The sequence below is a fragment of the Chelon labrosus genome (assembly GCF_963514085.1).
Source record: "Chelon labrosus genome assembly, chromosome: 4".
In the NCBI taxonomy this organism is placed as follows: domain Eukaryota; kingdom Metazoa; phylum Chordata; class Actinopteri; order Mugiliformes; family Mugilidae; genus Chelon; species Chelon labrosus.
Window position 1 is genome coordinate 28,959,147 of NC_140340.1, and position 27,509 is coordinate 28,986,655.

The following is a 27,509-nucleotide window of genomic DNA, read 5'->3' on the forward strand; positions in this document are numbered from 1 at the left end:
TAATCGCAGAGCAGGAGAGGGAAGACATTTGAGGGTCTGTAGGGGCTGAGGAGAAGGGGGTATTCGCAAATGGAAAGGGGGAAGGGAAGAGAGAGGTGCTGAGTGGAGGCTTGCATGCTTTCAGAGTGAGGATAGCCAGAGAGCAAGGGACAGGGAAGAGTGTAAGAGGAGTGGAGGGTCACTCCTTGGTGACACTTCTTGGAGGGGAGGAAGAGGGGTTGTAAGAGGAGAGGGAGGGAGAAAAAAAAAAAGTCCTCCGGGGTGGACTTGAAGGCAGGACAAGCTGTCAGAGCGAAGGGCAGAGGTGTGAGGAGTCACTGTGAGGGAAGAAGGAAAATGTTGAAGAAGACATAGCATGAAGCGCTGAGGGGGGGAAGGTGAAGGAAAGAGTGAAGCAGCGACCTGGAGGGAGCGGATACGTTAAAGACACAAGGTGAAAGAGGTGTGAGCTGGAAGCATGGGCTGCATTCACAGTACGAGCACTGGCAGGATAAAGAAGCACGGCACTGATGGGGACGCTGGAGGTATCCCCATAAAGGCAGACCCTGAGGTACATCCTGAAATCCTTCAACTTGCTGAGGTGAGTGCTCTCAAAGGGAACATGGCAGTAATCCATGCTACTCTATGCTACTACATCTAGTGCCCAGTAGCAGGTAAAGGGAAGAGCATTTTGAATATGACAATATTACATCAACTGTTAAAATCAGTTTAAAACAGTCTCATTATAACATGACATCTTTGACATTTGTGGCATGATGTACGTGATCGTTGCAGTGTTTGCCATTTGACTCAGCAGGACAGGCTGAACTTTAATTGTTGTACACCACACTCATCACATACTAGTCATGGAGAGCAACCAAAGGAATCCAAACAATGACCACTACATTTCCAAATTAGAAGAAGCCCGGACTCCAACGCAGCTCTGCCTGTCTTATGAAATATTCCTCCACTCTGTGTTTAGTGAGTCAACATTAAATAGAACAGCGGGCATCTCATGTCGCACATGCTCGCATGCCAAAGGGATAAGCGTGTTTTGCAGGTCCGTTTTAGACCTGCACAGGAAGCACGGCTGCGTGTGCTGCCAGTGTTTGTGGATTTGATTGGCTTCCTGTGCACTGTTTTTCTAATGCATGCATTAGAAAGTCAGGAAGCGATGAATGAGAAAGAAAACAGGTACACACTGGAGAGTGGACAATCCACTTGATTCCTGTTAATGATGTCCCTTGAGTGTCAGGGTTCAAGAGGAAGTGGTATAAGTTACTGTCTGGCACTGACCCTCCGCCTGCCTGTCTGCCGGCTCTATTTAGGAACATGTATGGATTTAGGAGCATGCATAAAGCTCCTGGAGGACATTTACAGGATCTAAAATAAAGGGTGCCCGTTGGGTTAACACCGAGGCTACACACTAGAATGTGTCCTCGCATGTCGGAGTAAATCACGCGGTGGCATGCTGCGTGTCGGTGTCATAAAACACAAGGAAATATACATTTCAGATAAATTACACCTGAATGACAAAACATGTGAGTGGAGTTTCCCATTGAACTCCTGGAGAGTGCTGGAACAATAACATTACTCACATCACACTTAGCTCAATATCCCCTAAAGCCCTGATTGTGTCTGTCTGAGTTTCTGTATGTGTGTGTGTGCGTGTGTGAGAACATGCCAAATAATGATAACATAGTCCCTAGAGAATGGGTGGACTCCAATGCAGTGGAGAGGAATGAAATGTGTCATACGTGCAAGCAGAGCAGGAGTTCTTTATGTTGTTTGTCGTGTCTCTTCCTCTCTCAGTATCAAACACACACTCGGGCCTTCTCTATTTTCAGCATTTTCATGGCTGTTTAGAGGTGACGGCCTGTACTCGTGCAGGTTATAAATACCCAGCCAGAACGGGAGCATACCCCTGACTCTCGCCACCTGCTGCCGTCCCTTCCTGAGCGTATCGTGAGACTCTCTCTGTGTGTGTGCGCCAGAGGTTGTGACTCCTGCTCCAGCATGTCATCACTTGCGAGGTGCCACTGAAAAAGGCAATGAGGCATTTCAGTGCCAAGGGGGGAGCGCGAGTGTGACCGTGCTTTGTATACGTTTACAGTGAGTGCACGGCCGACACACACAGCTTTAGATAACTTTTCCACCTCAGCGTAGATGAATTAATTTGAAATGTTACTGCTGCTTTTTTCCTCCAGTAATAAAAAGCTCATGCGGGCACAGTCATAAAGAAAGCCATTATACTTCTGTTGGGGCCTGATCCTCTCTTCATCTACATGCTAGATGTGGAAGTGCTTTAGGCTCTCTGCAGCGGTCAGACATGCTTGGAGAATGACATACGCTTTGGCTGCAAAAAAACAAACAGGGTGGAGTTCTTTAATACTGCAATGGAATACTGTAACGCCGCTGATAGTCACGGGAGCCTCTGGAGACTGAATGTCCGCTCAGCCAGAGGTCCTTCCCCCTGGCATCAAAGCGCATAAAGAGGGCGATCAGAATCTAAAACACAACTGCGCCTTCATACTCGTAAAGTTCACAATCAGTCCAGCCGTGAATAAAAGACTCAGCAAAAGCCTCTGGAAAATGTACCAACTTATGGAACATTAAACAAATGAGCTTTTTAGTCTCTCAGTGATTTCTTTTCCGCTGTTTTATTAGGTTGATTTATACTGACTCATGTCCTTAATGTTGTGCCCAGCCTTACTTTTGCTTTCTCATCCCTGCCCCTGCGCTGTTTGGAAATGTGCTGATACCAAAAAAAAGTCAGGGAGCGAACAATAAATGGGTAAAAAAATAAATAAATGAAAGAGTAAGACCACTATGTTGGAAAAAGACATCTCCATTTGTGAGACTGTGTAAGTTTTAAATGTGTTCTTTATCCCACGGCTTTACTTGACAAATGATGACCATAAAAATCTGCTTCCACTAAAGCGCATAGACCGAGATCTGGTCACAATCTGTGATGAAGCATATGTTGCCAGAGTTTTTAGATTTCTGTTTATCAGGAGTGCGACCAACGTGTTAACACCACAAAAGAACACCCATTCACTGAACACATTAAAACCTCTTTAAATCTCTTTTTCATATTAGACCTTCCGTCAAATGTGAATAAATTATACTGCATTGTTCAAGGCTAAAATGCTTTTAGATGCATTAGAGAAGGTTTTAATCATCTAATTTAAGATGCATGCTGTTATTGAAGCAACTTGTCTTTGAACCTTCCAGTGTAGGGGATGTTGAATTAATGGATTTTAATAGATGTGTGTTTGTGAATGAAGGGAACGGGGAGATATTTCAGCACCACTATTTTCATTACATCATTACACAAACTTAAAAAGATCTTCATGTGGTTAAAGCTGAGCTGCAGTACTGCGGTTTGTCCAGCAGGTGGCAGCCTTGACTCATCCTGAGTTTTAACTTCATGTTGACTTACTGTCATCAAAAGATGAGAAATCTCAAAGTTTTCAGCACAGAACTGATGAAATGATGCTCTTTTAAAGTGAAATAATGAAATCACTGTTTGCCTCTTTAAATAACTGACGCGTTGTCTCAAAGATGTATTTGGATGACATGTAACGAGTTGCTGAAATGTCACGTTTTATGTTTATTTATGTTTATTCATATGTTCTTCAACTTGGCCGAGAAAAAAGCCGAATGCACGTACAAGCACCTCAATTATAATTCAGTTACAAGGCTAGTTAAGGATTAGTTTATTGGTGATGTTTTATACTTTCAACATATATTTTCAGACGTATAACCATACTGATGTAAGCTTAGCATTCAGTGAACTGAAGTTTGTGTATCCATTGTTTTTTGATGTGCATAGATCAGAAGCTGTAGCTTTCCTTTATCGTCAGCGTGGTTGAAGTAACTCTTCATCTTGTGGGTGAACTTAGGTCAGGGTTAGGGTTCGGTAATGAGGGGAGACACTGCATGTGCACAGCAACTCAATAAGCCATTACATAAGTCCAACTGATCCAGCCTCCAATGTTCATGAGTTATGTAATGAAATTAAAAATGTAAATTGCCGGACAGGATGATGAGTATGATCCTTCTCACCACTCATGTGCTCTCTGTCATCGTCAGCTTGTTTCACTTCCTAAATCCCCTACATACACACTGTCACACGTACACTGACCCAGATTCATCACAGTCAGTGGAGGCCACCGTTTGTAGCGGCAGCCATTCATCATAACAGCACAAGACACGTGTCAATAGTCCAGTGCTTCGGCTAGGGGGTCAATACATACAGCATAATGGTGGTATGTTCCATCCATGCCTGCAAGCACTGAACCAGTCCAGCACAAAAACCTACTGTTTTCCACCTCAGAGAGCTTTTGTTGTTTGAAATGTCAGGAGCATCACAGTATTGCTAAAAATGAATGCATCCCAGTTGTTATGTAGCTGATGTCTTTTATTTGGCGGTGAACATTCTTTTTTTTCTACGTTTTAAACACCTGTACTTGTGAAATCTGTGGACATTTACTCTACGTGTGAAGCTACTGACCGCAGCAATGCTAGTGATGAGCCCACATCCAGAATTTTATCCAGATTTTTTTCAACATAACTGTTTCTGGATTGCTTCCCACAATCATCATGGCTTATTATTCAAGACAGTAGTTTTGTAGAAAAGGCTGTAAAAAATCCCAAATGTCCTATCTACCCAGAACCAAATGTCGGACAGACACAACTTGCAAGCTTGCAAATGAACATAGTGAAATATTTATCAGACAAAGAGCCAGATGTTTCCCTCAGAGCTAAAAAAGATTGAAGATGGTTGCCAGGTAGCCAGAGGCACAACTTTAAGGTACTTAACACAAGCAACTGTTAGCAAACAAGTTCACCATGGTAACTTAAGAGCTGATAATGTGACTATGCAGGTAAATGCCATTGTCACGTTTGTATATTTTGGAAAGAGCCATCTGTTTCACTCTGCTGGCATTTATTCTAACCACTTCCTGGCTGTGACATCATATTTGCAGACAAACAGGTGAGTATTTGTGTGCTATAGCGTACTTCCTTGGATTAAAAATAACTACTGCTTTAATGTTCCGGATGTATTGAAGTGTTTTAAATGTTTTTGCTCAATGAGTAGCATTTGAAACTGCTAATGGATTTAAAATCACATGACTTAAGAACCAGTTTAATGCTACGATGAAAACAATGAAGTTTTTATGCATCATTTATCTTCTAAATTATGTAACCACACAAAAGCCTAAGGAAGGGCTACATAAAACATTAATAATATATATTATGCATTCATTTTTTTTTTCTAGTCAGAAAGGATTAGATAGCAGTGTTGAAGAGGCATAGCTGTTTTATAATACATTGCAGTTAAGTGAATGAGTTGGCAGCCGCTTACAATTTAAGATGGTGGGAGAAGTGAGACTCTGGCATATCAGTGAGTGTTTGTGAGAACATCCAACCTGGTGTGCATGCACCGCCACCTTCCAGAGTTAAAGTCAATGGCGCTCTTGTTTGGAGATTCCAGGCATCAGGCATCCAAATAAGTAAAAGAGAAACGCATTGAGCCATTTACCAGGAAAACAAACAGCGGTGTGTGCAGGTATACTGTAGCGTGTCTGTTGCCGCCCACCTCTCCCATTGCATCATACAAACACCATGTCCCTCCTGATGTTTCCAGGTCCCTCCTCCTTCCTCCTCTGCTCAAGGAAAATTATAATGGTTTAATGTGCTTCACATGCTGTCAGAAGGCTTTGCTTTGGGAGGGCGTTACCATAACTTTATATAAACACTGTCCCATTTCTCGTCACTGGGATACTTGAGTCTTGGTTTATACAAAGAAAAATCCAAGGATTATGAGTCAGGGCAGTGGCTTTATTTGGCTTTAGAGCACGTGTCCTCACCAGGACTGTGTGTGTGAATGTTTGCAAAAGGTGGATGTTATGGTGTGAGTTTCATATCTCATTTACACCAGTATATTAAACTTTTAAGCCAATCATGTGTCAGTTTTAAGGTGAGTATTTTGAGAAAGTGAGAAGACAGTTTGAGTCTGTCAGATTTACCTCTTGCCTTGCCCACTGTAGCTCATGTTTCGTGTTTTCACAGCTGCCATTACTGCCACTACTACCTCGCAGTGTTGAAACTAAGCCTGTCATCAAGGACGAGAAAGTCCAGTTACACCAGCCCCGCTTGAAGAAACAGGAAATGTTCATTTTAGACTAACAGTGTTTAGTTGCAAACCAGGTTACCTGATTTGCTTGAAGTTTTAGTGTCCTTATCAGCATGTGGCAAAAGATTTGTCCCGAGTTAAAGGGCTGCCAAACTTAGGGACACTTTCTGTGTCACTGTAGAGTTTGAAGATTGTCTTCACTGTTTTGTTTATTTGGATAACAGGAGCTAACTTTTTCTGGTCAATACCTCAAACAGAGCCAAAAGAGGCAGTGTCTGGGTCCACTGGTGACCAGGGATGAGTTTATGTTCAGACCAAAAAATTCCCACAGCCGACTTCTGATCAATGAGCTACTGCAGCATCATGCTTCTAGCTATTCCTGAGGTTCAGCATGTCTTGCTAGGCTGGCTGAGTTGCATATACATCCCTAAATTCCAGGCCGGAGCAGGCGAATGCAGAGTAATGGCCACTGCATTGGCAGCACTTACAGCTAACAACTTGCTAAACTGCCTATAGCCACCTGTCTTCTTTCTCACCACCTTCTTTTGTCAGCTTCCTGCACAACTGATGTTCGTTACTTATTGTAACCCCAGATAATCAGCATGAGTACGGGAAAATATTTTAAAAGGCAAACATATTTTTCCCCCTATGTTGGAAAATCAAGGAGGGGTTCATCCTCTGGGGAACACTGATTAATAATTAATAGTTCTTGAAATATTAAAGACTGGACAAAAATGCCAGCCAAAATGTGGCTCAAATAAAATCAACATTGCTGACGGATAAAATACGGACGTCCACATCAGTAAAACCATCAGACATGACAGATCTAAAATAATGAATACATGCAAAAAAAACACACTTAGTCTAAGTCATCTGCTGTGTAACTTTTACCTTCTCTGTGACAATGAAATACAGTGCTACCTTAACCAACAGCACACATAGCTGATGATTTTTCATCATCTTTGCTGCCTCACAGACTGAGACAGAATAAGGACAAGTTAAAAGACAGCACGCATTTAAAGACAGCGTGACAGGATAGGTATTTTTAGTGGAGGTAGCTGAATGTACAGCAGGTACATCAGCTCATGATGGTGAGTCACTTAATCAGAACTTATCTGTAGTGACAGCAGCTACACAGGGGACAGTATACATCCAGCGCTTCAACTGGAATAATGCTGAGCTCAAATGCACTGTGGTGTGGAGAAACTGAAACCTAAACAAGTTACAACCCCACACGTATTCTACAGCGTATATGATCGTGACAGCATTCATACTCTTTTCAAATGCACACACTTACTGCATGATTGAGGAGCAGCATTTATTGCTCTCAGCTGGTCTCTGTACCGACTGCCCTGTGTGTCCGCAGCTCGCCAAAGCAGGGAGTCACACCTTCACAGTGAGGAGCTTCAAGAGGAGACAAACGTGCGATGTGTGTAAGCAGAGCATTGACAGCCCCGCGGCTTTCTGCAAGGGTGAGTCCGCAGTTCACTCAGGTCAGGTAGCACGTCGAGATGCACAACTGACCAGAACTGATACACAAAACCACACAAGTTCACCCTTTACTGTCTTTGTCCGATTCCACTCGGATTAAAATGTGCTCCTGTCTGTCCACTGTTTACAGAGTGCAAGGTTGCAGTTCACAAGACATGTGAAGCCAAGGTGAGCCGAACACTTCCCCTTTAAATTCACCACAGGCTGCACATCTGACCTTCCTCCTGTTCTGAGTAAATTTTCCTCCTGTGTCAAAGGTTCTCGGGGAGAGATGTTAATATGAAGTGAGTCTTAAGTGAAGTAAGCCATGTGCACTGACCTAGATGTCTGGTTGAGGAAGGCCATCTCCCTCACTTGCAACCAGCCAGGTTGCTATGAGTAATTCGGTCATGTTTTTTTCAAACGTGGCATAGCAGGAGCTCCTGAGAGTTATCAAGCACCTGGGAAGTGTCAGGTTTTATTGCAAAGTGATTAATCAATACAGCTTGATATGAGGCGTTTGTGCTCATGAAAGAGTATCTATAGAGTATAAGAGTATAATACATCATTATTCATTTTGTGATGTGAGGAGGACCAGAGATAATCTATGGGCTGTATGCTCAGTGAGGGATCAGTGGAGGAGAAAGCACAAGAAGCAGCACAGTTCAGGGAAAATGCACTTGGCAAATAAACGCTGTCTGTGTGTCCATCCTGTGGATCGGTCGCTGTGTCTTAAAAGAAAGCCAAAAACAGTGAGTGTAAAGGAAATGGTTTGGGACAATTTGAAACCGTATTTGCACAAAAGCACTCACATAGTAGCACCTGTTGTCTGTTGGTGGTAAGAAAGGAAACAGTCTTGTAAACACTTTCGATCTCTGTTTAGTCCACTGAATTTTGCCATAACATCCCCAGAAAGCCCGGAGGAAAACAAGGAAACACTTACGAGGCCAGTATGTGTATGTGTCAGTGCAGGCTTAAACAGATAGGTTGACCTTTTCTTTTGAGTCAGGTGCTTGACCTTTGCTGCTTTTGCACCAGGAGTGGACTGTTTCATTTTAAGACGACATATTTCCACTATGTGAGAGACGCACTCTCTCTGTCCACAGCTTATCTTAAACCTTTGGCTTCAGCTCAGTGTCACAAGCCACTGAGAAAGTCCATGACCTGGCTGTTACGTCTTATTGTTCTGCAGCACAAGTACACTAAAGAAAACTATTTTGGATCTGTCGTGCAGGAGGATCTATCACCTTTATATCTGTTCTCTTGAGGTCGCCACGGTGTGTGGTTAGCTTACCTTCCTGCCTCCTCCACCTTCAAACACACACACATCATGATGCTGCGTGGCAGGGCACTACCAGCTGTTGTGCCTTAGCAACATGTATTAAAAGAGGGTTATTATTTTTGTCATGCTCATCCCCCTGGTCGCCACGGCAATAGCCAAAAGCGTTTCTCTGAGGCTGCAGGAGAGCCTGGTGCCACGAAACGAGGGAGGAGATCGTCACACAGGACGATGATCAGTCTGGATAGGAGAAGTCTGAGCGGGTAAATATAGAAAATAACCAGAGTGCCGTAGATGCCTGCCAGTCTGTGATCATGGGGGGGACATAAATAAGTGAGAGGCAGCTGGGGAGGCAGAATCTGTGTGTGTGTGTAATCGGCCCCGTTCGGGGGTATTCATAAATAAAGAGGAACATTAGGTCAAGGCTGAAAACTGCTTCATGCCACGGCATCTATTTTCTACGTCTTTCTTACTACATACTAGTTCTTGTTTGTGCTTCTTCCATGTCTTGCATCTCACTGTCATCATCTTTTATTTTACCCCAATCTCTGCTAGATAGTCCCAGTTACAGCTTCTCCCACCTTCTCTGTGGCATATATTTCTCCTTTTCAATGCTTTTATCTGTGTGACATGCAAAATGTTTCGCGTTTTCTTTCTTCTTTTCTGCATCATCATCAGCTGTATCTCCCTCTGCCTTTGGGTCCTCCTGCCACTTTTACTCTAGCTCTTGCCATCTCGTGTCTTCAGCCTCAGGCCAGCGGAGAGGTCACTGGGCATCAGCACCCTTTGACCCTATGACTTCACAGGGCTGCCTACAGTCTGCATGCGTGAGGCGTATTGATGTGTACGTGTGTTTGCACGTGCAAGGGAAAGTACTACACAGTTGCTTTGCTGTATCCGTGCGTATGACACAGGCAGAGCGGGAGGGGGGAAAAGCAATGTCTCTAGTGCTGCTGGCACACTGAGTGTGTGTTATCATGAGAGAGGGAGGGAGGTAAAACGAGTTGGCGAGAGAGAGTGAGCAGAGAGTTTTAGTGTGTGCGAGAGAGGGAAGGGGAGGTAGTGTATCACACTCCACACACAGGGCTGCTCAGAGGGAGAGGGAAAGACTGAAGCTGCTTGTTGAGAGGTAAAAACACGCTCTGCGCTCTATTTACTGTGTAAAGCTTTGGGTTTAGTTTGCCTCGGCATGTCACAGTTTCAACTTTTCTAGTGCCTGCTGTGTCCGTATCTTCTTTTAAGTGACAATCTAAAATCCTTCTGCGGCGTTTGCGCTGATAATGCAGCATGTGACGGTGCATATTATTCCATCAAAGCTGTATCCAGAGTGTTATGGGTCTGCCCGGAAAGAGGATTTTGTTTACTGTGATTAAGGCAAGTGCAGAAATTGAAGAGGAGACTCTCGCTGTGACCTACAAAAAACCCCCACAGATTTGAATTATTCATACAAGAGAATGAATTCATATGATTTACTTTTTAATGAGATAGTTGTTGTGAAGTGAAGGTCACCACCTAAACTCTTCTAGATGCTACTGTACACGCCTTTAATCTAAAATAAGTCTTGTTTGGCGTAGACTGGATGTGTTAGGGTTTTTGGGCGTCCCTCTGTTTGTCTGCATCTCTCGTGCGTAACGTTTCTAATTCTTTATCAAGTTTATTGCTATCACAAGGCATGTTCCCTCTGTTACATCTGTCTGTCTGTTGCTATGTTGTGTTATAGCACAGGCAAACATCTCTGACCAAAGGACACCTGACAGAGACTAATGGCTGTATCACCGACCCTGTCAGCTGTCCTGACATCATCTGATGGATCCTAATGTTGCGTAGCGAAATACAAATGGTTACAGTGCTCATGCATACCAGCTGCTCTCCTAACGCTTCATGCTGATTTATGGATTCCCATAGCCGTCATGATGCTCTATGTGCTTGCATAATATGTATACACAAACATATTTTTCCTAATGAGCGCCAGCTGAGCTCAACAAAGTTTCCAGCAGTATATTTTGGCCTGCATGATGGTAGCGTTTTGAGGCAGATGCCGATTATTAGTCTAGGTCTTTCCATTGTCTTGAGCCACATATTCCAACCTTTTGCCTCACCACAGGAGGCCCGGTGGACATACTGTCCTGTGGTACAGCACAGACTCTCCATGCACATCAGTGGGAGGATTAAAAACAGAGATGAAGACAGAAAACTGTGGATGAAGCCAGATGAGCATCTTTGTAACTCAATTAAGGTGGTGGCTTATCGCTGTCACTTTGTTGTTGCTATTTATAGCCATCGCCGACATGATATACTATGTACAAATAATTATCATGGTTGATTTAATTTTACTGCTTAACTCGCCTTGTCAACATTCAAGTGTTGCAGGGCACACTCGCGTACACACAGATGCATGCTCTGAGTCTTTATATTTTCTTCTTTGCTTTTAATTTCCTGAGAGCATAAGTGATGGGTGTGCGCAGAAAGCTTTGTTTAATATTCCAGGAATTGCAGCGTTACTATTTTTTTTACCAGGGCCATAAAGTGTATCTTTATTTCAGCCTACTAGATGTCACTAAATGTGGTATATACACTGGATGGATACAGTTTTGATACATGTATTTACTATTTCTTAATTAATGTCTGGCAAATTCTGTTTAGCAAAGCACCATCAGGACCAACTATGAATGCACGTTACACACAACACATAGTACACATCAGTTGCCTAATACCACTGCTGCTGCAGGAAAAGCAAGTGGATTTGTGTGATGAGTGGCAGACAACTAGATGAAATGATCCTTTAAATGATCTGAGGGTCTAAAATAAGGAGCTCTATCAAAATAGCTCAGTGAAATCTCTCTGCTCTGTGTCTGTGGTCGGGAGGCATGTTCAGCTGTTGACATCTCTCTCCTGTCCAGCGCTCGCTCTCGTTTTCCATCTCTGTTTGCCTCTCCTCTGTCCATCTTCCTGTCCTTTTCCCCTCTGAGCTCTGCCTATCTTTTCTACTCCCCGGAGACTTTGCGTATGCTTTGAGCCCTTGTCGGCTACCAGTTTGTTAGTGACGTGCCCCCGACTCTGCAAGATACTTATCGAGGTGTTCTTTGTCATCTGATGTTGTTTATTTAGGTTGAGCACATACTTGTATCTTACAGAGTGTAAGTAGAAAGAGAGGAGGAGAGAGAAGGGAGTAACAGACTACGGGGGGAAGGAAATGCGAAGTGAAGGATCAAAGATGAGAGAAAGGGAAGAAAGGCAGAGTGATAATGAGGCAAGAAAGAGTACAAGTAAATCATTGCTGCCACTCCTCTTTGCCTTCCGTTGCCCCAGGTGTAAAAAAACTCTGTAAAAACTTAAAACCCTCAGATTTGTCTTTAGCTTTCAGTCGACTTTGGCCGTTGGTGCCTTTTTGGGAAACTATGGAACCTGGAATAAGCTGCGATTATTTTTGCTTTTCCACTTTCGGATAGGGAGGCTTACTCACTTCTCCCTCTCCAGAGTGATGTCAGCACTGAGTTGAGTGTCTAAATAAGACTCAGTCCTCTTGGATGGCACACTGACGCCTGTGTCTCAGACGCTCACATTTATCTCCTGCTTCCACTCCTTGCTCTGGCGGATCTCTGTGTCTGATTTCCTCTCCCAGGAAAAGGACAGATGATTCAAGATGTGACAGACATCAGATCAGATTCAGATCCCTGCTGCACTCATGCTGCTGGGGAGGAGATACACTACAGGGAAACTCTGAAAATTTAATGGAGAACTGTAATAGTATTGAAATCTGTCATCTGTTCACACGTTTCCAAAGTAATGTCTTAAAGGAATAGATCAGTTTTAAAAAAATATCCACTTTCTTTGATTCTTAGACCAGCCCTCCATGGTGTCGTCCATATGATTCCTAAGGAGTGGTTTTGGAGCTCAATGTGGGCGGCACCGGCCGTCGCCACCTTGGCAGTGACTGACTCCTCCTAGCTCCTGGTTAATTCAAAGAAGGGCAAAGAAGCAGGCCAATGACGCCGAGTCAGACTGCGAGGAACTTTAAGATATTTGCATAACTTTAAGCATTGACATAACAGGGGAAGGGATGAGTTTTATATAAAAAAATAATTTGGAAAGTTGTCATGAATGGGGAAATTAGCTAAAAGGGCCAAAACTGTTTTCATTCCAGGGTGTGAAGCTTGCTTTGGGAGCTATCGTCAAGTGGTCATTCGAGGGACTGGAGTTTTTGGCAGTGTTGGCTTAATTTTTCATCTCCGGAGGTTTCCGCTTGGGAGGCAGCTGCTTATGTTTGCTTGGCTAAAATAGGGTTTTGAGCAAGTTTGTTAACCTTCGGATGCAGCTAAAATAACTGTTTGTGGATTAAATCCAGCTCTTCATCTAACCTTTTATTTCATTTGCTTGATTCGTCCAACAGTATCCTAAAGCAGAGTTTGTCATGGACACGGCAAACTGAACCATTAAACAGATCCAGCCCACTAACAGTCAGCTAGTCCCCGAGGGCAGGATTGAGTGCTGTCACTGGCACCTCAGTAAATGCTAACTGATGAACAAGACAAACTGAACCAGATGGCTCAAGTCCCAGTGGCTCCGGCGTACAGTCCACATGCATTAATGAAGACCCTGAGGCTAGCAGAGCTACCAAAGACACGTGTATACTCTTCATGTATTTGTGTGTGCGTGGATGTTTGAATGTGTGAACTGAGGCCGACCAGCAGTTACATCCTGTAGCAAATTGCTTCCTGTTGACTCTGGTGTCTTGCTCCTCTGCCTTAACGCTACATTTCTATGCTGTCTGCCTCTAGGTTCTCCTTTTGTCTTTATATGTGTGTGTGTGCATGGTTATACATGGGCATACATGTGTGTGTTGTGTCTGTCTCCTACTGTTCCTTCCTGGAACTGACCTCTTTATCCAGTTAACTACCATTATTAAACCTGTTAAGAAAAGAACCCCCCCCCCCGATGGCTGTATCTCCATGTTCTTTCATTTCCTGTTGTATGTTTGTGGTCTATCATGTGCACTCACTAAAGTGCACATCATGCATGTGCTGTGGGGAATATGACAATCCAATGAAGGTCCAAAAAAGTGACACAGACAAATCAAAACCAAAAGAAAGGAATGTTAGCATGTTGTCTCTCTGTCTGTCTGTCTGTCTGTCTGTCTGTCTGTATGAGAGCAGCATGACAATAATCACATAATGACATCATCTTGTTAGTTCAGAGGGAGCATATTTTGACTTTTCTCTGCCGTGCAGTTGCCAATTACAGCATGGCCCTTTCCCCTTCGCTCCCCCTTCTACTCATTCTTCTCTGAATCACATGCCTGTGCGTGGCTGCCCTCCTCCCGTTCCCTGCCACACTCACCTAAACTTTCTGTCAATCTTACTCCGTGCCCCCTCTGCAGCATTGTCTGCCGTCTCTGTGTGCCTTGAAATGAGAAAGTTTGTGCTTACGTTATAGTGACGTTCCCGTCCCGTGGCTCTTAAGACATAGAGACAAATGATAAACCGTGCTCAGGATGAACTGATGTCAGGGTGTTGGTGACCTCACAGAACTTAAATAATCTTCTGCTAACACCTAGTGCCAAATAGAGCACAGGTCATAGAGAGTCCATGCTGTGGCTGCTTGGCCCTATTTTGGCAGCGCGTAAAGGATCAACAACACACGATGGCAGGGGGCTTCATAACGTTTTTGGCAGTGTATATTCTCTTCCTGTGAAGATGAATGAGGGTCATGATGCAGCAGCTGCAGCAGCCCCTCATGATGATGCAGTTAACTCGCATTAACCAGTTCATCATCATTATGTTGATGCTTCTGACATGTGATAGCTTACAAAGCATGCTGATACCCTACACCTACTAAACGAAGACTAAAACAACCAAGCCCTGACTCTCTAATAGCCTTACTTAAAAGCTGAAACTGAAAACTCTTGTGCATTAGTTTGAGCAGGGATGAAACCAGTGTCTACTTCCGGCCATGAAAACAAATGCAGTGGTCGCACCTCAGCTTGCCCTGCCGCCTGGTGAATGCTTTTCTGCGCGGCCTGAGACTGAGACTGCTTCAGCTGTAGATCATCATGGCTGCCATTTGACTTGTTAACCTGTCGCCTGTCTCCTGTCAGCACGTGCCAGCACCCAGTCACAGAGGGTGGCTCAGCTGCCAATCAGTCTCATGGGAAAGTGTAAAGGTCAAGAGCTGACACGGTGTCACCTGTCAAGGTTCACTGTTGGAGCATAGCTGCAATGGAACACCCAATGTTTGATTACATTTCTTGCGTTGCTTACCTAGTTCACTGTCTATTTCACTGGGGTTACTGGGGGCACTGTTTTTTGATTTGCATCATGAATTGTTTCATCTCATGCATTCAAATGAGAAAAAATACCACATGCGTTGAACTACCATTTCCTACTAGCTTCTCAGTTCAGTGTCAAGAATTATCCTTAAATAAAAAAAAGTGCAAAATAGAAGCTGCAAACCTGTTTGTAGTTGATACAGAAGTACCCTGTTTAAATTACCTCAGATTCCCTCTCTCTGTATGTGTTGGCAAGTTACTGTTATTGACTCATCAGCAGAGTACAAGGACTGTGTACCACATGTAGCGTCTTCCTTCAGTAAACTTTATCTGTCTCTATCCTCTCCTCCATGTTAAGAGGCCAAGGAACAATCAATCATTTTTATTGAGCACCTCTTGATATCCTGAACCGCACTCCTGCTTAATGCCTGGTCAGCACAATAAACTCCAGTTAGTAGTTCTACTCAAAGACAGTAAATTAAAAGGAGCCAGTGGCGTCAAAGATTTTAATTTGTTTCTATGTGTCTAAGTTTGTGGGCGGCAGTATGTGTGTGTGAGTTTGTGTGTGTGCAGACTGACATCGCGCTTCACTGGTCCATCATGTGCAACGTCTGAATCTGTGCTGACAGTCTTGAAAGCAGCTGCTGCAGACGGCAGAAGAAGAGAATGAATTTTACCCCTCCGTCAGCTCTTCATCCTTCCTCCTCATCCCACAGGCTTCCATCCGTTCATCTGTACTGCTGGAGCGGGACCAAGAGCATTAAACCAAACACATGACTTGGCATGAGCTGGTTCATTCCCAGTTTCTGTGTGCGTGTAGTTATGAGACTGTTTCAAAGACTTACCCTGTGTTTCTTTCCTTTCAGGTGACTCCAACCTGCACTTCATCGTCAGACCTGGTAAGTTTGAACATGTTTTTGTTGCAAATAAGCTTTATCCAACATATACTTCATCATCAGACCTTACAAATAAGCTTTATATTATGTGTTGCAATCTTTTCTTTTTGTTTCTCAGCACGGATCCACAAAATCAGCATCACAGAAGAAGAGAGGCTCCATACCAAGGTGCCAGAAAGCCAGAATTTAACACATTCACAAGGAAGAGAATGACATTTTGCAGACTTTAACTTGCAGAAAATCAATTTTCACTATGTCCAGGAGTAAAAGTGTGGAAGGAGTGATGGAGCATGTGATGGAGCGCCACTACGACTTTGACCTCACCTACATCACAGAGAGGATCATATCGGTCTTCTTCCTGCCTGACCTGGAGGAGCAGCGGTACCGTAGGAACCTGCAGGAGGTGGCCTCCATGCTGAAGTCCAAGCACCAAGACAAGTTTCTGGTTAGTTCGAAAAACCATGTATAACATACACCAATCAGGCAAAACATTATAACCACCTTCCTAATATTGTGTAGTTCTCATTTGTACCCCCAAAACAGTTGTGACTCATCAGAGAATGGACATGGGCCTTCTGAGGGTGTCCTGTGGTGTCTGGCAACAGACACCCATAGGACCCTTTGGTCCCTTTGGGTCCTATGGGTTGAAGGGAGGGGCCTTTATGGAAAATCCCACATATACTTGATCAGTTTGGGATCTAGTGAATTTGGAGGCCAGGTCAACACCTTGCGCTGATCTTCATGTTTTTGGAGTTGTTCCTAAAGTGTTTTTGTGTGTGTGCCTGTGTCAGGCTGCATCCTGCTGGAGATGTTTATTTGTCATATTGCTATATATATGCTCCGTTTGAGTTTGATGTGTAAGTTTCTCGTGTGTCTCTGCCTTTTGCAGCTGCTGAATTTATCAGAGAAGAGACATGACATCACCAGGTTGAACCCAAAGGTACAAGTATTTACACCAAAAATGTAGCAGTTGACACAGCTTAGGATGCCAAACACCACTGCATAAATCAAGAATTATACAGAAAGTACATACAGTATACATATATTTGAGCTTGGTGGTCTTGATTTTAAAGACTATCCTCCAGAAATCAAAACATCAATCCTCCTCTGTTGTTCAGGTGGAGGACTACGGCTGGCCGGACTTTCACGCCCCACCCCTGGACAGGATATGTGCTGTCTGCAAGGCCATGGAAACCTGGCTGACCTCTGACCCCAACAATGTAGTGGTCCTCCACTGCAAAGTAAGTGTACCCTGAACACAAACCCAATTGCTTTGCAGTGAAGAAAATCAAAACAGTGCGGGTAAAAAAACTGTCATGCATAGTCATGTTGCTCTGTGTTCTGACAGGGTCACAAAGGAAAGACGGGGGTCATTGTGGCAGCATACATGCACTACAGCAAGATATCAGCTGGGTAATCCGCATGGTTAATAGCCTACAAGATGTTCAGTATACCAACATGTGAAATGATCTGTTGCTCAGGAGAATGGAAACCATATAAACCTGGAAAACCACAAAGACTGCACTAATACGCTTACATTTTGTTGTCATGTACCCAAAACCTATATGTATGTAAGTGAAAATGCTGCGATTGTCCACTGCCAAAGGTGCCTTACTGTCACAAAAGACAAAAAAAAATATATATATATTTCTTTTTATATCTCATTACCTCCCAACTGCACATGATTACTCATTAATAGTATGTCTGTATGTTATTAGACGCGTCTGTGCCATCGTTGGTTATTAATAAAGTTCTGGTTGTGTCCACAGGGCGGACCAGGCTCTCACCACACTGGCCATGAGGAAGTTCTGTGAAGACAAAGTGTCCTCTTCCCTACAGCCCTCTCAGAACAGGTCCAACACATATCTGCATACTTCCTCCTGTGTCATAAATCACGAAAACGTGCTCTCCCCTCTCATCACAGTATCTCTTCAACTCTCTCCGACAGGTACATCTACTACTTTGGAGGTCTGTTGTCCAGTACCATCAAAATGAACAGCAGTCCTCTGTTCCTTCACCAGATCCTCATTCCCTCACTGCCGAACTTTCAGGCAGGAGGAGGTCAGTTTTACACAAACTAATGTTGGTTTACTAGCTTGCAGTTCTTTAATGGAGTGTGGAACGGTGAACAGAAAGTGTTTTACAGCGTTGAAGGAAAAAACAATGAAACCTTTGTCTGCACACTCTCACATAATGTTGTTCTCCCCAACTTTATTTGCAGGTTTTTACCCTTTTCTGAAAATCTACCAGTCTTTACAACTGGTCTACACCTCAGGGGTATAGTAAGTACCTGTCAGTTTGTCCAGTTGTGTGACTGTACTTGTACTGTGAGTGTTTTCAGCTGCAGACAGACGCTTGGTGCTTTCCTTCCCTCGGTCCCTTAGACAGATGTTGACTCTACAGGCCACTGTCTGTGTTTAGGTGCTGCCTGGTCTGTGCTTATGTTAAATTTACTGTTGTTTACAAGTGTTTTACCCAACTGAGACATGTTTGGATTTGCGTTATGTATGTTTTAAGCTGACGAGTGTGTGTGTGTGTGTGTGTGTGTGTAGTGATCCCCAGAGCTCCAGAGCAAGAAAGCTGTGTGTAACTATGGAGCCAGCGCTACTTCTGAAGGGGGATATTATGGTGAGAAATATCTAATCGTGAACTGTGTGTCTCACTAATTAAATAGCTTACTTCGATTTAAACCCTCTCCATATCCACACATGCATATAGTACATAAATGGAATAGTTGCAATGCTGTGGTCCGTGGCTTCCATTTTCACTAACCAAACTCCTCAGCCTTGATGCACTTTTGTAATTTTGGTTTCAAAATGTGCTTGATTATAACCACTTAGGCTCTAAATCCTCCTGTGAACATGCATGCTTAAATGTTTTCTGTCACTGTTTTGCATGCCTCAAAGAGAGACATGCAAAGCCCAGTTATTTTTTTTTATCTCAGTGTATCTTTTTGCTACTCTCTCAAGACATATGATGAAATACTGTAACAAAGCAAACTAAGATTTATAGTTTGTCGTGCATTTTGAGAAGTTCCATGCAAAGTGAGCCTCAGTGTTGTCACTCCAACTCTTACCTGCATCTTTGTCTTCAGGTGAAGTGCTACCACCGGAGGAGCCGAGCAGCAGAGAGGGAGGTGGTCTTCAGAGTCCAGTTCCACACCTGCACTGTTCATGGAGCCCAGCTGTGGTTTGGCAAGACCGAACTGGACCTGGCCTGCACCGGTATGAAAGCACAGGCACAGTAGTTTGTTTGGAACGGCATGGAATAACAGCCATAAAGGCGCTGCAGAGTGGAGCAGAGGAAAGGAAAACCATCACTTCAGGGTGGTTGTTTGTTTAGAGTACATTGCCTTGCTACAATAAAATTTGAATATACTGAAAACATATGAGAGAATAAACAGGCAATCATCCTGTTGTATGGTTCTGTTGCTTCTTTGAAATTGTTTACACGGTTGTATAATTCAAGACCCACTTCTTCCTCAGATCGCTGTGGTGTTTGTGTGTACTTTGAGGCAAATTGCCAACGACAGTGTCAGTTTGGATGAAACAGAAATATTTGCACACGGCTCGCTAAGCAGTGGTCACATGACAGTTGCTCTAAGTGCTACATGTTGACGCATGCATACAATGTATAAATAATACTACACTCATGTATGCAAATAAAAAAATCTATGACACGATGTGCTCTGTTTGCTTAAGTCATAGTCTCTCTTTGGCCTTTTTATTTGCATTAAAAAGAATAAAAGCACATATCTATAATTAATAACTTTCTACTTCACAGATTCCACCTTCTTGTGGATTTTTTTATCACTGTCTTGCATTGCAGATATTTTAGTCACAGCCTTTATACTCGTCTTTCTGTAGATGACAGGTTCCCTCCAGATGCTGCAGTGGAGTTTATCTTCTCCAGTGGACCAGAAAAAATTAAAGGTGGATATTTAATCTGTCTGCCTCTCACTGCATCCTTTGATACATTCCACACACCTAATCTCCAGTTTTACAGTTTCATATCAAAATGTCTCTCTTACAAGGTCGAGAATACCGCAAGAACGACGCATCCATCAGAGTAGACTACAACACAGCGGACCCCGTGGTCAGATGGGATTCCTATGAGAACTTCAACCTGCGCCATCAAGACAGCATGGAAAGTAAGAAACACGTGCACATGTGTAAAAGGTGTGCTTTACATGAAAACATCACACCACTTTCTTTGCGTCTTTCTACCAGATATCTCTCATACGAGGGGGCCTCTGGACGGGAGCTTGTACGCCCAAGTGAAAAAGCGACGTGGACCAGGTGCGACTGCCTCATCACCCAATGGATGTCTCACCAGCAGCCCAACGGTGAAGCCCCAAACTCCTGCCAAGCCCCAGCCTCATTCCTACACCTCTAACTCCAGCTGCTCCTCAGTCCCCTCTGACACCTCTCCTCCCAGGAATTGCTCTGAAGGTGAATCCCCTGACTGCCCATTGAGAAGAGGAGATGGGGAGGACAGAGCAAAGGAGAAGGCAAGAGGAAAGGAAAAGGACAGAGAAACAGCAATTTTAGATGACGGAGACCCATCAAGTCCCGGTGGCTTGAGGCGAGAGCACTCGTGTTGTGGTCGAGCAGGCACAAAGTGTGGTGATGTTGGATGGGAGAGGGACAGAGAGCCCTGTCTTTCTAATGGTCACTGCCTTGGACGTTGCAACAGCATTAAAAACCACCCAAAAAGCCAAACTCTGCCAGTTTTACCATCCAAATCCATGTCCCCTCCTCCTCATTCAGCTCATATGGAACTCTGCCATCGCCACAGCGCCCATCCTTTACCAGAGTTACCTTGGGAGCGATCACCCCCTCCTCCACCACTGCCCTGTCTCCACAGGCCATGCTACCCTTATTCCACACCTGAACATGTACACCAACGCAGCCACACCCTCCCAGCCGCAAACAGACTCTGCACTGGGGAAGAGTACCACCTCTTCCATTATCCCAATCACGGCCCAGGCCCTCACCTCTCCCATCAATCACAGCCCTCAAGCCCTTACAGAGAAATGCTATTCGGCTCTCCTGTACCATCATCTGGTTGCCCTTGCCAGGATTGTACCAGCAGGCGAGATCACCAGTCGGCCTCCGTCAGAACATTCCACCCTCTGCACTCAGACCAGTCAGAAAGCCATCACTGGTCCCAAGGAGTGGGGCTACAACGAACAAGAGAGGCACCTCCACAGTGGGAAACTGAAAATCCATGGGAGATGGCAAGAGAGGCAGAGTTCTGGCAATGCAAATCAGCTCTGCCCCCTTTTCACCTCTGCCACTCCTCTGTGGACCAGGTTCCAGAGCAACCTCGGTTTGCCCTCGCACCTCACCAGAGCTACCCCATCCCACAGTCACTCATTGACATGCGGGATGGAACCAGCAGTGGGTACCACACACCCCCACAGCCCCGCAACTCCTGCCCCTGCTCGCCTTATCAGTCATCCCCAGCCGAGAGCCATGGGAGCCGGGGTTATGCCTCTGGGTATCACTCTGGATCAGCCTCACCTCTGCCAGCTAGTAGCCCATCTCCTGGGAGAGGAAAGCTGCTGGAGACCCCCTCAGGATCCAGAGCCCACTCGCACACTGAACAGCACAAAGGTGAATGAGGAAGGATTATGTTTACAACTGTTTTTCAGAAAGAAATATCTTTGTTGCAGATTTTCATTTTGTTTGATCTTTGTCTTTTAACTTGTCCTGTCAAAGAGGAAAAGCCAAAGACGGACACAGAAGACGACATATCCCAAGGTTCAGAGAGTAAATCAGACTCTAACTGTCAGTCAAGCACCCCTGGACTGGACTCTGATCATGACTACACACTTATTGGCAGCAGCAGCCCAACACACACAGAAGACAGGTGGGTAAATGTTTGCTTTTTGACATTACATTGATCCAGATGTGTAGAAAATCGCCATTTTTTTCTGTTCTTTGTTTTTTATTAGTGTAAATGCTGACAGCCCTCCCCAAAGCCAAAAAACTACTACTCATCTGGAGTCCAACATAAGTAACAACAAACCTACCACACCAATACCAAAAGAGACACAAACCCACAGTTCAGACATGTCTATAAACCCCACGCAACCACCAAGTGAGTCTTCTCAGAGTCCTGATGGTGAGCTAGCAGCATCTAAGGTCACAGGAGGTGCACATGGATCTAGCAAATCTCATTCTTCAAGCTACGCTACTGTCGTCATCCCCCCAGTCCAAGTGCAGCTCAATGGGTCTGCCATTCCTGCAGATACACCATCTGACTGCAGCAGAGGGGTATCCATGAATCTTTCAACCAGTCTAAGTTCTAGCCCTTCTAGCACTTCCCCAAATTCTCCTACTGGCTCCCCCGAGCTGCAGTCTTCTCCTCAGCGCTCCACATCTGCTTCAGACACAGCAGGACAAAGATTGACTCCAGACAGAGACAGCTCAGCCGACGCCAAACCTCCGTCTCCTGTGCCCGATGGATATCAAACACCAACCTTTCCCTTAGCATCCTATTACTACTCACTACTAAATGTCCCTCATGTCCCTTACACCGGGTACACCGCAGTAACTATTCCTGCAATCCAGCCACCACTCCCAGAGAAAAAACGCTTTTCCTCCTCGTCGGGATCCCTGAACGGACACATCTCTCTGCTCCGGGCCTCGTCAGCGCCTTCACCCACGCACCATGTCACTTTCTCCACTGCTGTGGGAGAGCAGAGGAGGGGGTCTGCACAACAGGAGGCAGACATTAGGGTAAATGCCAAGTTTGTCCAGGACAGCTCAAAGTACTGGTACAAACCAGGAATCTCCAGAGACCAAGGTGAGGGTTTTTGTATTTGACCAATGAATATAAAGTGAAATAGGTGATGAATTGTGATACATCAGGGTGAACCTCTTATTTTCCAATACAACACCTCTTCTCTGACTCTTCCCCACTCCAGCCATTGCCGTGTTGAAGGACAAGGAGACAGGAACTTTCCTTATTAGAGACAGTAACTCCTTCCAGGGTGCCTACGGCCTGGCCCTCAAGGTGGCCACCCCTCCTCCTAATGCCAACATATCTGGGGGCAAAGGTATATTGCGCAGTATTGTATATTGTGGCTTAATAAAGTCACAAATAATAATCATGAATATATCATCAGGGTTATCTTGAGACTGGAGACTACATATTTTTAGTGGAAAACTGTTTTCTCCAAAGTAACATTTTTCTCCAAACATAAGAAAGTAAAATGGCATTTACCAGGAAGCTCTCACTCTAGGTTACGTGAATAGGCAGGACCTTTAAGGATCTCGTGTCATACCATAGATTAATACTGCGTTGACAAAGCAAAGTTTTTAATGGAAGCTGGTGAGTTTGTGTTCAGAGTGTAGGCAAACACGTTTCTCAAATAACACCTTTAGGACAGTGTGTCCAGACATCACCAGCCTATCTACGTGGGTTGCTGTGGTAAGGACGTAGCCGTCTTTAACTATGTAGTTTTACTTGCGACGCAGCTTTAAATTGCCTTTTTTTGGTCGGTTCCTTCCAGCTTTTCCCACGCACAATTTATTTTGGCACTTGTTCACAGACCGTTTGTCTCCGTGTTGTTTTCCATGGCACTCAACTATTAGCAGCATGGACTGTGCTATGCACTTCCGTCACCTTGGTTTTGACCTTGTGCAGTGAGTGACACAAAAGGCACTCTGACTTCCAGTTCAAGTGGTCTGTCACAATCTGATTGGAATCGCATTTCAAACCCCCTACAAAAGCAGTTTGGATCTGTTTTCTAAAATCACTGTAGATATACCAAAGAAATGGCATATAGTTAATCTGAACATAGCCTTGAAGTCAGGATTTTGTCAAGGACAAGAGAGAGAACTGCATTATGCTATGTGCTTGTTGTGTTTTTGTTCATCCAACTTCAGAAAATATGCCCAGCAGCCTTGACAGCCTGCCTTATTTATCATCTTCACTCCCTCCCTTCTCACCCTCATCTCCTCTTTCCCAGGGGATCCTCTGGAACAGCTGGTGAGACACTTCCTCATCGAGACTGGGCCACGGGGAGTGAAGATCAAGGGCTGTCAGAATGAATCCTACTTCGGTCAGTTATGTGGTGTACACAACTGGTGCTGGAAGTTTCACATATACAGTATAGTTATGTATGCGATTCTGAAATGTTTGAACCTGTAAACCTAGGGAAAGTGTTTGTTTATTTACTCCCTTCCAAATCCATCGTTTTAATCCCTAATCTGTCACAGCCCTAATCTGTTTCACCTCTTTGTCTCAGGAAGTCTATCAGCTTTGGTATACCAGCATTCAATTACTCCCATCTCTCTGCCATGTGCCCTTCGCATCCCAGAAAAAGGTAAGAGTAGTATCATTAGGTTTAAATGTGAAGTATTTTTCTCAAAAATTATATAAGCTGCATTAGTTATGAGAGAACAAATACTCTAGTCATTTTCAGTACTGGTAAAATAAGTCAGATATAGGTAGTTGTGGCAATGATAAAGGTCCTATATAGGTAAGTAAATAAATAAAATGCCCATGTTTCAAACTTTACTTAAAGGGACAGTTCACCCCTAAATCAAAGATATGTTTTTCCTTCAGCCCCTATGAACAGATGCACTCTTCAATCTGCACACTGATAAAACTGCTCACAATAAGGTCTTCAAGTTCTGTTGAGTTCTGGGAAGATGCTTTGCTTCTGTTTTTTTTTCAGCTCAGTTTTTGAAGGAGTTTCATTTTGTCTAGTTTCATTATATCTGAGAATCAAAATCTCTGTGGTTGGTATCACTAATTTAACTTATTTTATGTTCTAACAGGTTGCTAAATTCAAGCAAGTATGTTCTGGGACAGGGTGGAATTAGAAAGTAGCTTAACAATATAATTCTGAGAGTTGAATAAAGTACCTTAAAATGTTCTTGAGTATATATACTTCTGTTTATTTTGACTATATTTTTTGTAACTGAAAGTTTGTGATGTTTCAGATCTGGTTGGGGAGCTTCAGGAGATGCAGAGTGCAACAAATACCAGCACAGCAGCTGACCTCCTCAAACAAGGAGCAGGTAGCCCAAGGCTTCTTCCAGTGTCACGTGATCCATCACACAAGTCCTGTAGTTGTAGTTCTCACGTGTGACCAGCTGAGACTGCTCAAGCTTCAAATGTTTTTTCCCACACTGGCCTCTGAGAACATATGTTAATATTAAAGTTTTTCATCTCTCTAATGAACCAGCTTGCAACGTTCTCTACCTGAACTCCGTGGAAACAGAGTCATTAACGGGGCCAGAGGCAGTTTCCAAGGCAACCAAGTGCACTTTGGCTCTGAGCCCACGTCCTGTGGCTACAGTGGTTCACTTCAAAGTGTCTTCTCAGGGCATCACGCTCACTGACAGCAAAAGAAGGTACTTACTGGACACTACAGTTTTCTTATTAGGAAGAGCATCACATTTTAATGTAGCGGGTGTCACTTGAAGTTGTGGTAAAACTGTAAGAGTTGTTTCTGACACATCACGACCCACTATGTACATCAGTTTAAGAGACAACCTTCCTTGGAGTGTACTAAAGCAAAAAGAGTAACAATAATCTTTCTTTTTGCGCAGGCTATTTTTTAGGAGACACTACCCAATCAACAGTGTCACTTTCAGCAGTCTTGACCCTCAAGATCAGAGGTGGGTCACTGAGGCATAAGAAAAAAAAAAAAACTAAAAAGAAACTACATGTGCTTGTACATGTTAATGCTGATTATCTTCAGTAAAGGTGGTGATAAATGTCTGCTTGCTGCTGCTCTTCAATATTGGCTTATATTTTTCTAATATAAGTTCTCTTTTGTGATTTGTTTGTCGGCTCCTTTACTCTAAGAAAGGAATGAACAGTAGACTGCTGCTCTTATAAAACTGTCTTCTTGTGCTTGTTATTCATGCACTCCTTTGTTTTGTCTCTGTGTCTCTATTTGTGTACCCGTGCTTCAGGTGGACTAATTCTGATAGCACGTCAAGCAAGTAAGTGCTTGTGTCACTGTGTGGTTGTCTTTGTGAGTGTTGTATGGCATGCTCCAGTCCAGTGCATGGCACTTGATCACTACCAGATTAAATGTGGTTTCTGTCAGATTTAAACCCAATCTGATCGCCCAATCTGACCTCTCACACCTCCTTTCTGCCGCAGGATGTTTGGCTTCGTGGCGAGACGAACAGGCACTGCCACAGAGAATGTGTGCCACCTGTTTGCAGAGATGGACCCAGAGCAACCAGCTGTGGCAATTGTCAACTTTATCAACAAAGTCATGCTGGGACCACAGCAACGCAGATGAAGATAGAGGAGAGCTTAAAAACTCTGGGTCATTAGGGAACTGGGGGGAGATATTCATACGACTTTTACATATTTTCTAATAAAGGCTGTACAACGGTGCTGGGCTGCATGGAAAAAAGCGTCAAGGCCAAAGAGTGACCTAATTTTGGTGACCTTTGCTGAATGAGATTGTTATTACGGTTTCATCTTGTTCGTGTTGGTTATTTTGGCCGTTGATGAAGTCTGCCACACAATGTATGAAAAACTTCACAAAGTGCATGAGAAAAAGCCTCTTTATCACACTGTGATTTTCATTTAATTCTTCAGAGTCAAAGGAAAATGGAGAGGAAGGCCTTAACAGGAATGTGGTAGAAAGTAAACGTCATGTTTTAAGGTGGCATTTAAGGTGACATGTAAGGTGGCATAATTGATATTACGTTCCTTATGCAAAGAAAAAGGCAAAGCAAGTGAGTTAATGAAAGCCATTTTGAGTTCTGATTATTTAAGGAGAAAGTGTTTTTAGTTACATTTGAACGTTCTGATTATATACTGTACAGAGTTTCAAAAATCTGTTTTTTTCTACTCATAAAAGTGTATTTTGTTCATAGTGTATGAAGATAAATCTGTCCAGACTTTAAAACACAGATCTATTCATAAATCAATTGTACGGGAAGACCTTTAACAAAACATCATGAATATTCAAAACTTTTAACAACAGCTACTAAAGATAAAAAGCCTTAGTTTCAGAAGATGGATGGGGAAATCTACAATGTCAGTCTGCAGTATTGGCGGTGATATTAAACAAAAGGGCATGCATAGAAAATCCATATCGCATTGTTCCTGTTTTAGATTTCAACCGGTGTTCATGGAAATGTGAGTGAAATGTTTTGGAGAGATAGTTCACTTTAAGCCAAAGACTTGTTGTGTAAAGACATTTTGAAGTTGTTGTTTTTTTTTTTTTATCATTATTATTGCTGTTGTTTTATAAATCTATATCTTTCTGTTTGGTATTTGTGTGTTTTCTATAAACTGGCAGTATTTAGACGACTTAAGCACAATTATTATTTTCATATAGGATTTTTATGTGAAAGAAGTAATATATTTTAGGCCTCTGAGGTGGTGAAAAGAATGGTGTATGTCATATTTGACAAAGAGAATTAAACCAAGAAATTCCTACTAATTGCAAGTGTGTGCTTCTTCTTTAAATGTATATACGGACAC

At 43.6% G+C, this 27,509-nt stretch overlaps 1 protein-coding gene across 3 annotated transcripts; it reads left to right on the forward strand.

Annotated features, from left to right (window-relative positions):
* The first annotated feature begins 304 nt into the window (after positions 1-304).
* Positions 305-27,509, forward strand: LOC311487270 (tensin-2-like). 3 transcript variants are annotated; one of them, XM_084543473.1, is made up of 27 exons: positions 305-580; positions 7,488-7,593; positions 7,743-7,780; positions 16,002-16,034; positions 16,150-16,199; positions 16,293-16,476; positions 16,921-16,971; positions 17,150-17,272; positions 17,380-17,444; positions 17,801-17,884; positions 17,980-18,092; positions 18,253-18,313; positions 18,584-18,659; positions 19,126-19,255; positions 19,898-19,963; positions 20,065-20,181; positions 20,261-21,649; positions 21,755-21,905; positions 21,991-22,844; positions 22,966-23,097; positions 24,013-24,105; positions 24,292-24,369; positions 24,992-25,069; positions 25,237-25,405; positions 25,604-25,672; positions 25,973-26,002; positions 26,166-27,509. In XM_084543473.1, the coding sequence occupies exons 1-27, from the start codon at positions 458-460 to the stop codon at positions 26,308-26,310; spliced, it is 4,608 nt and encodes a 1,535-aa protein (XP_084399599.1). In that variant the 5' UTR covers positions 305-457; the 3' UTR covers positions 26,311-27,509. The 3 variants fall into 3 exon arrangements, with proteins under 3 accessions (XP_084399599.1, XP_084399600.1, XP_084399601.1); XM_084543474.1 differs by lacking the exon at positions 25,973-26,002; XM_084543475.1 differs by lacking the exons at positions 7,488-7,593; positions 7,743-7,780.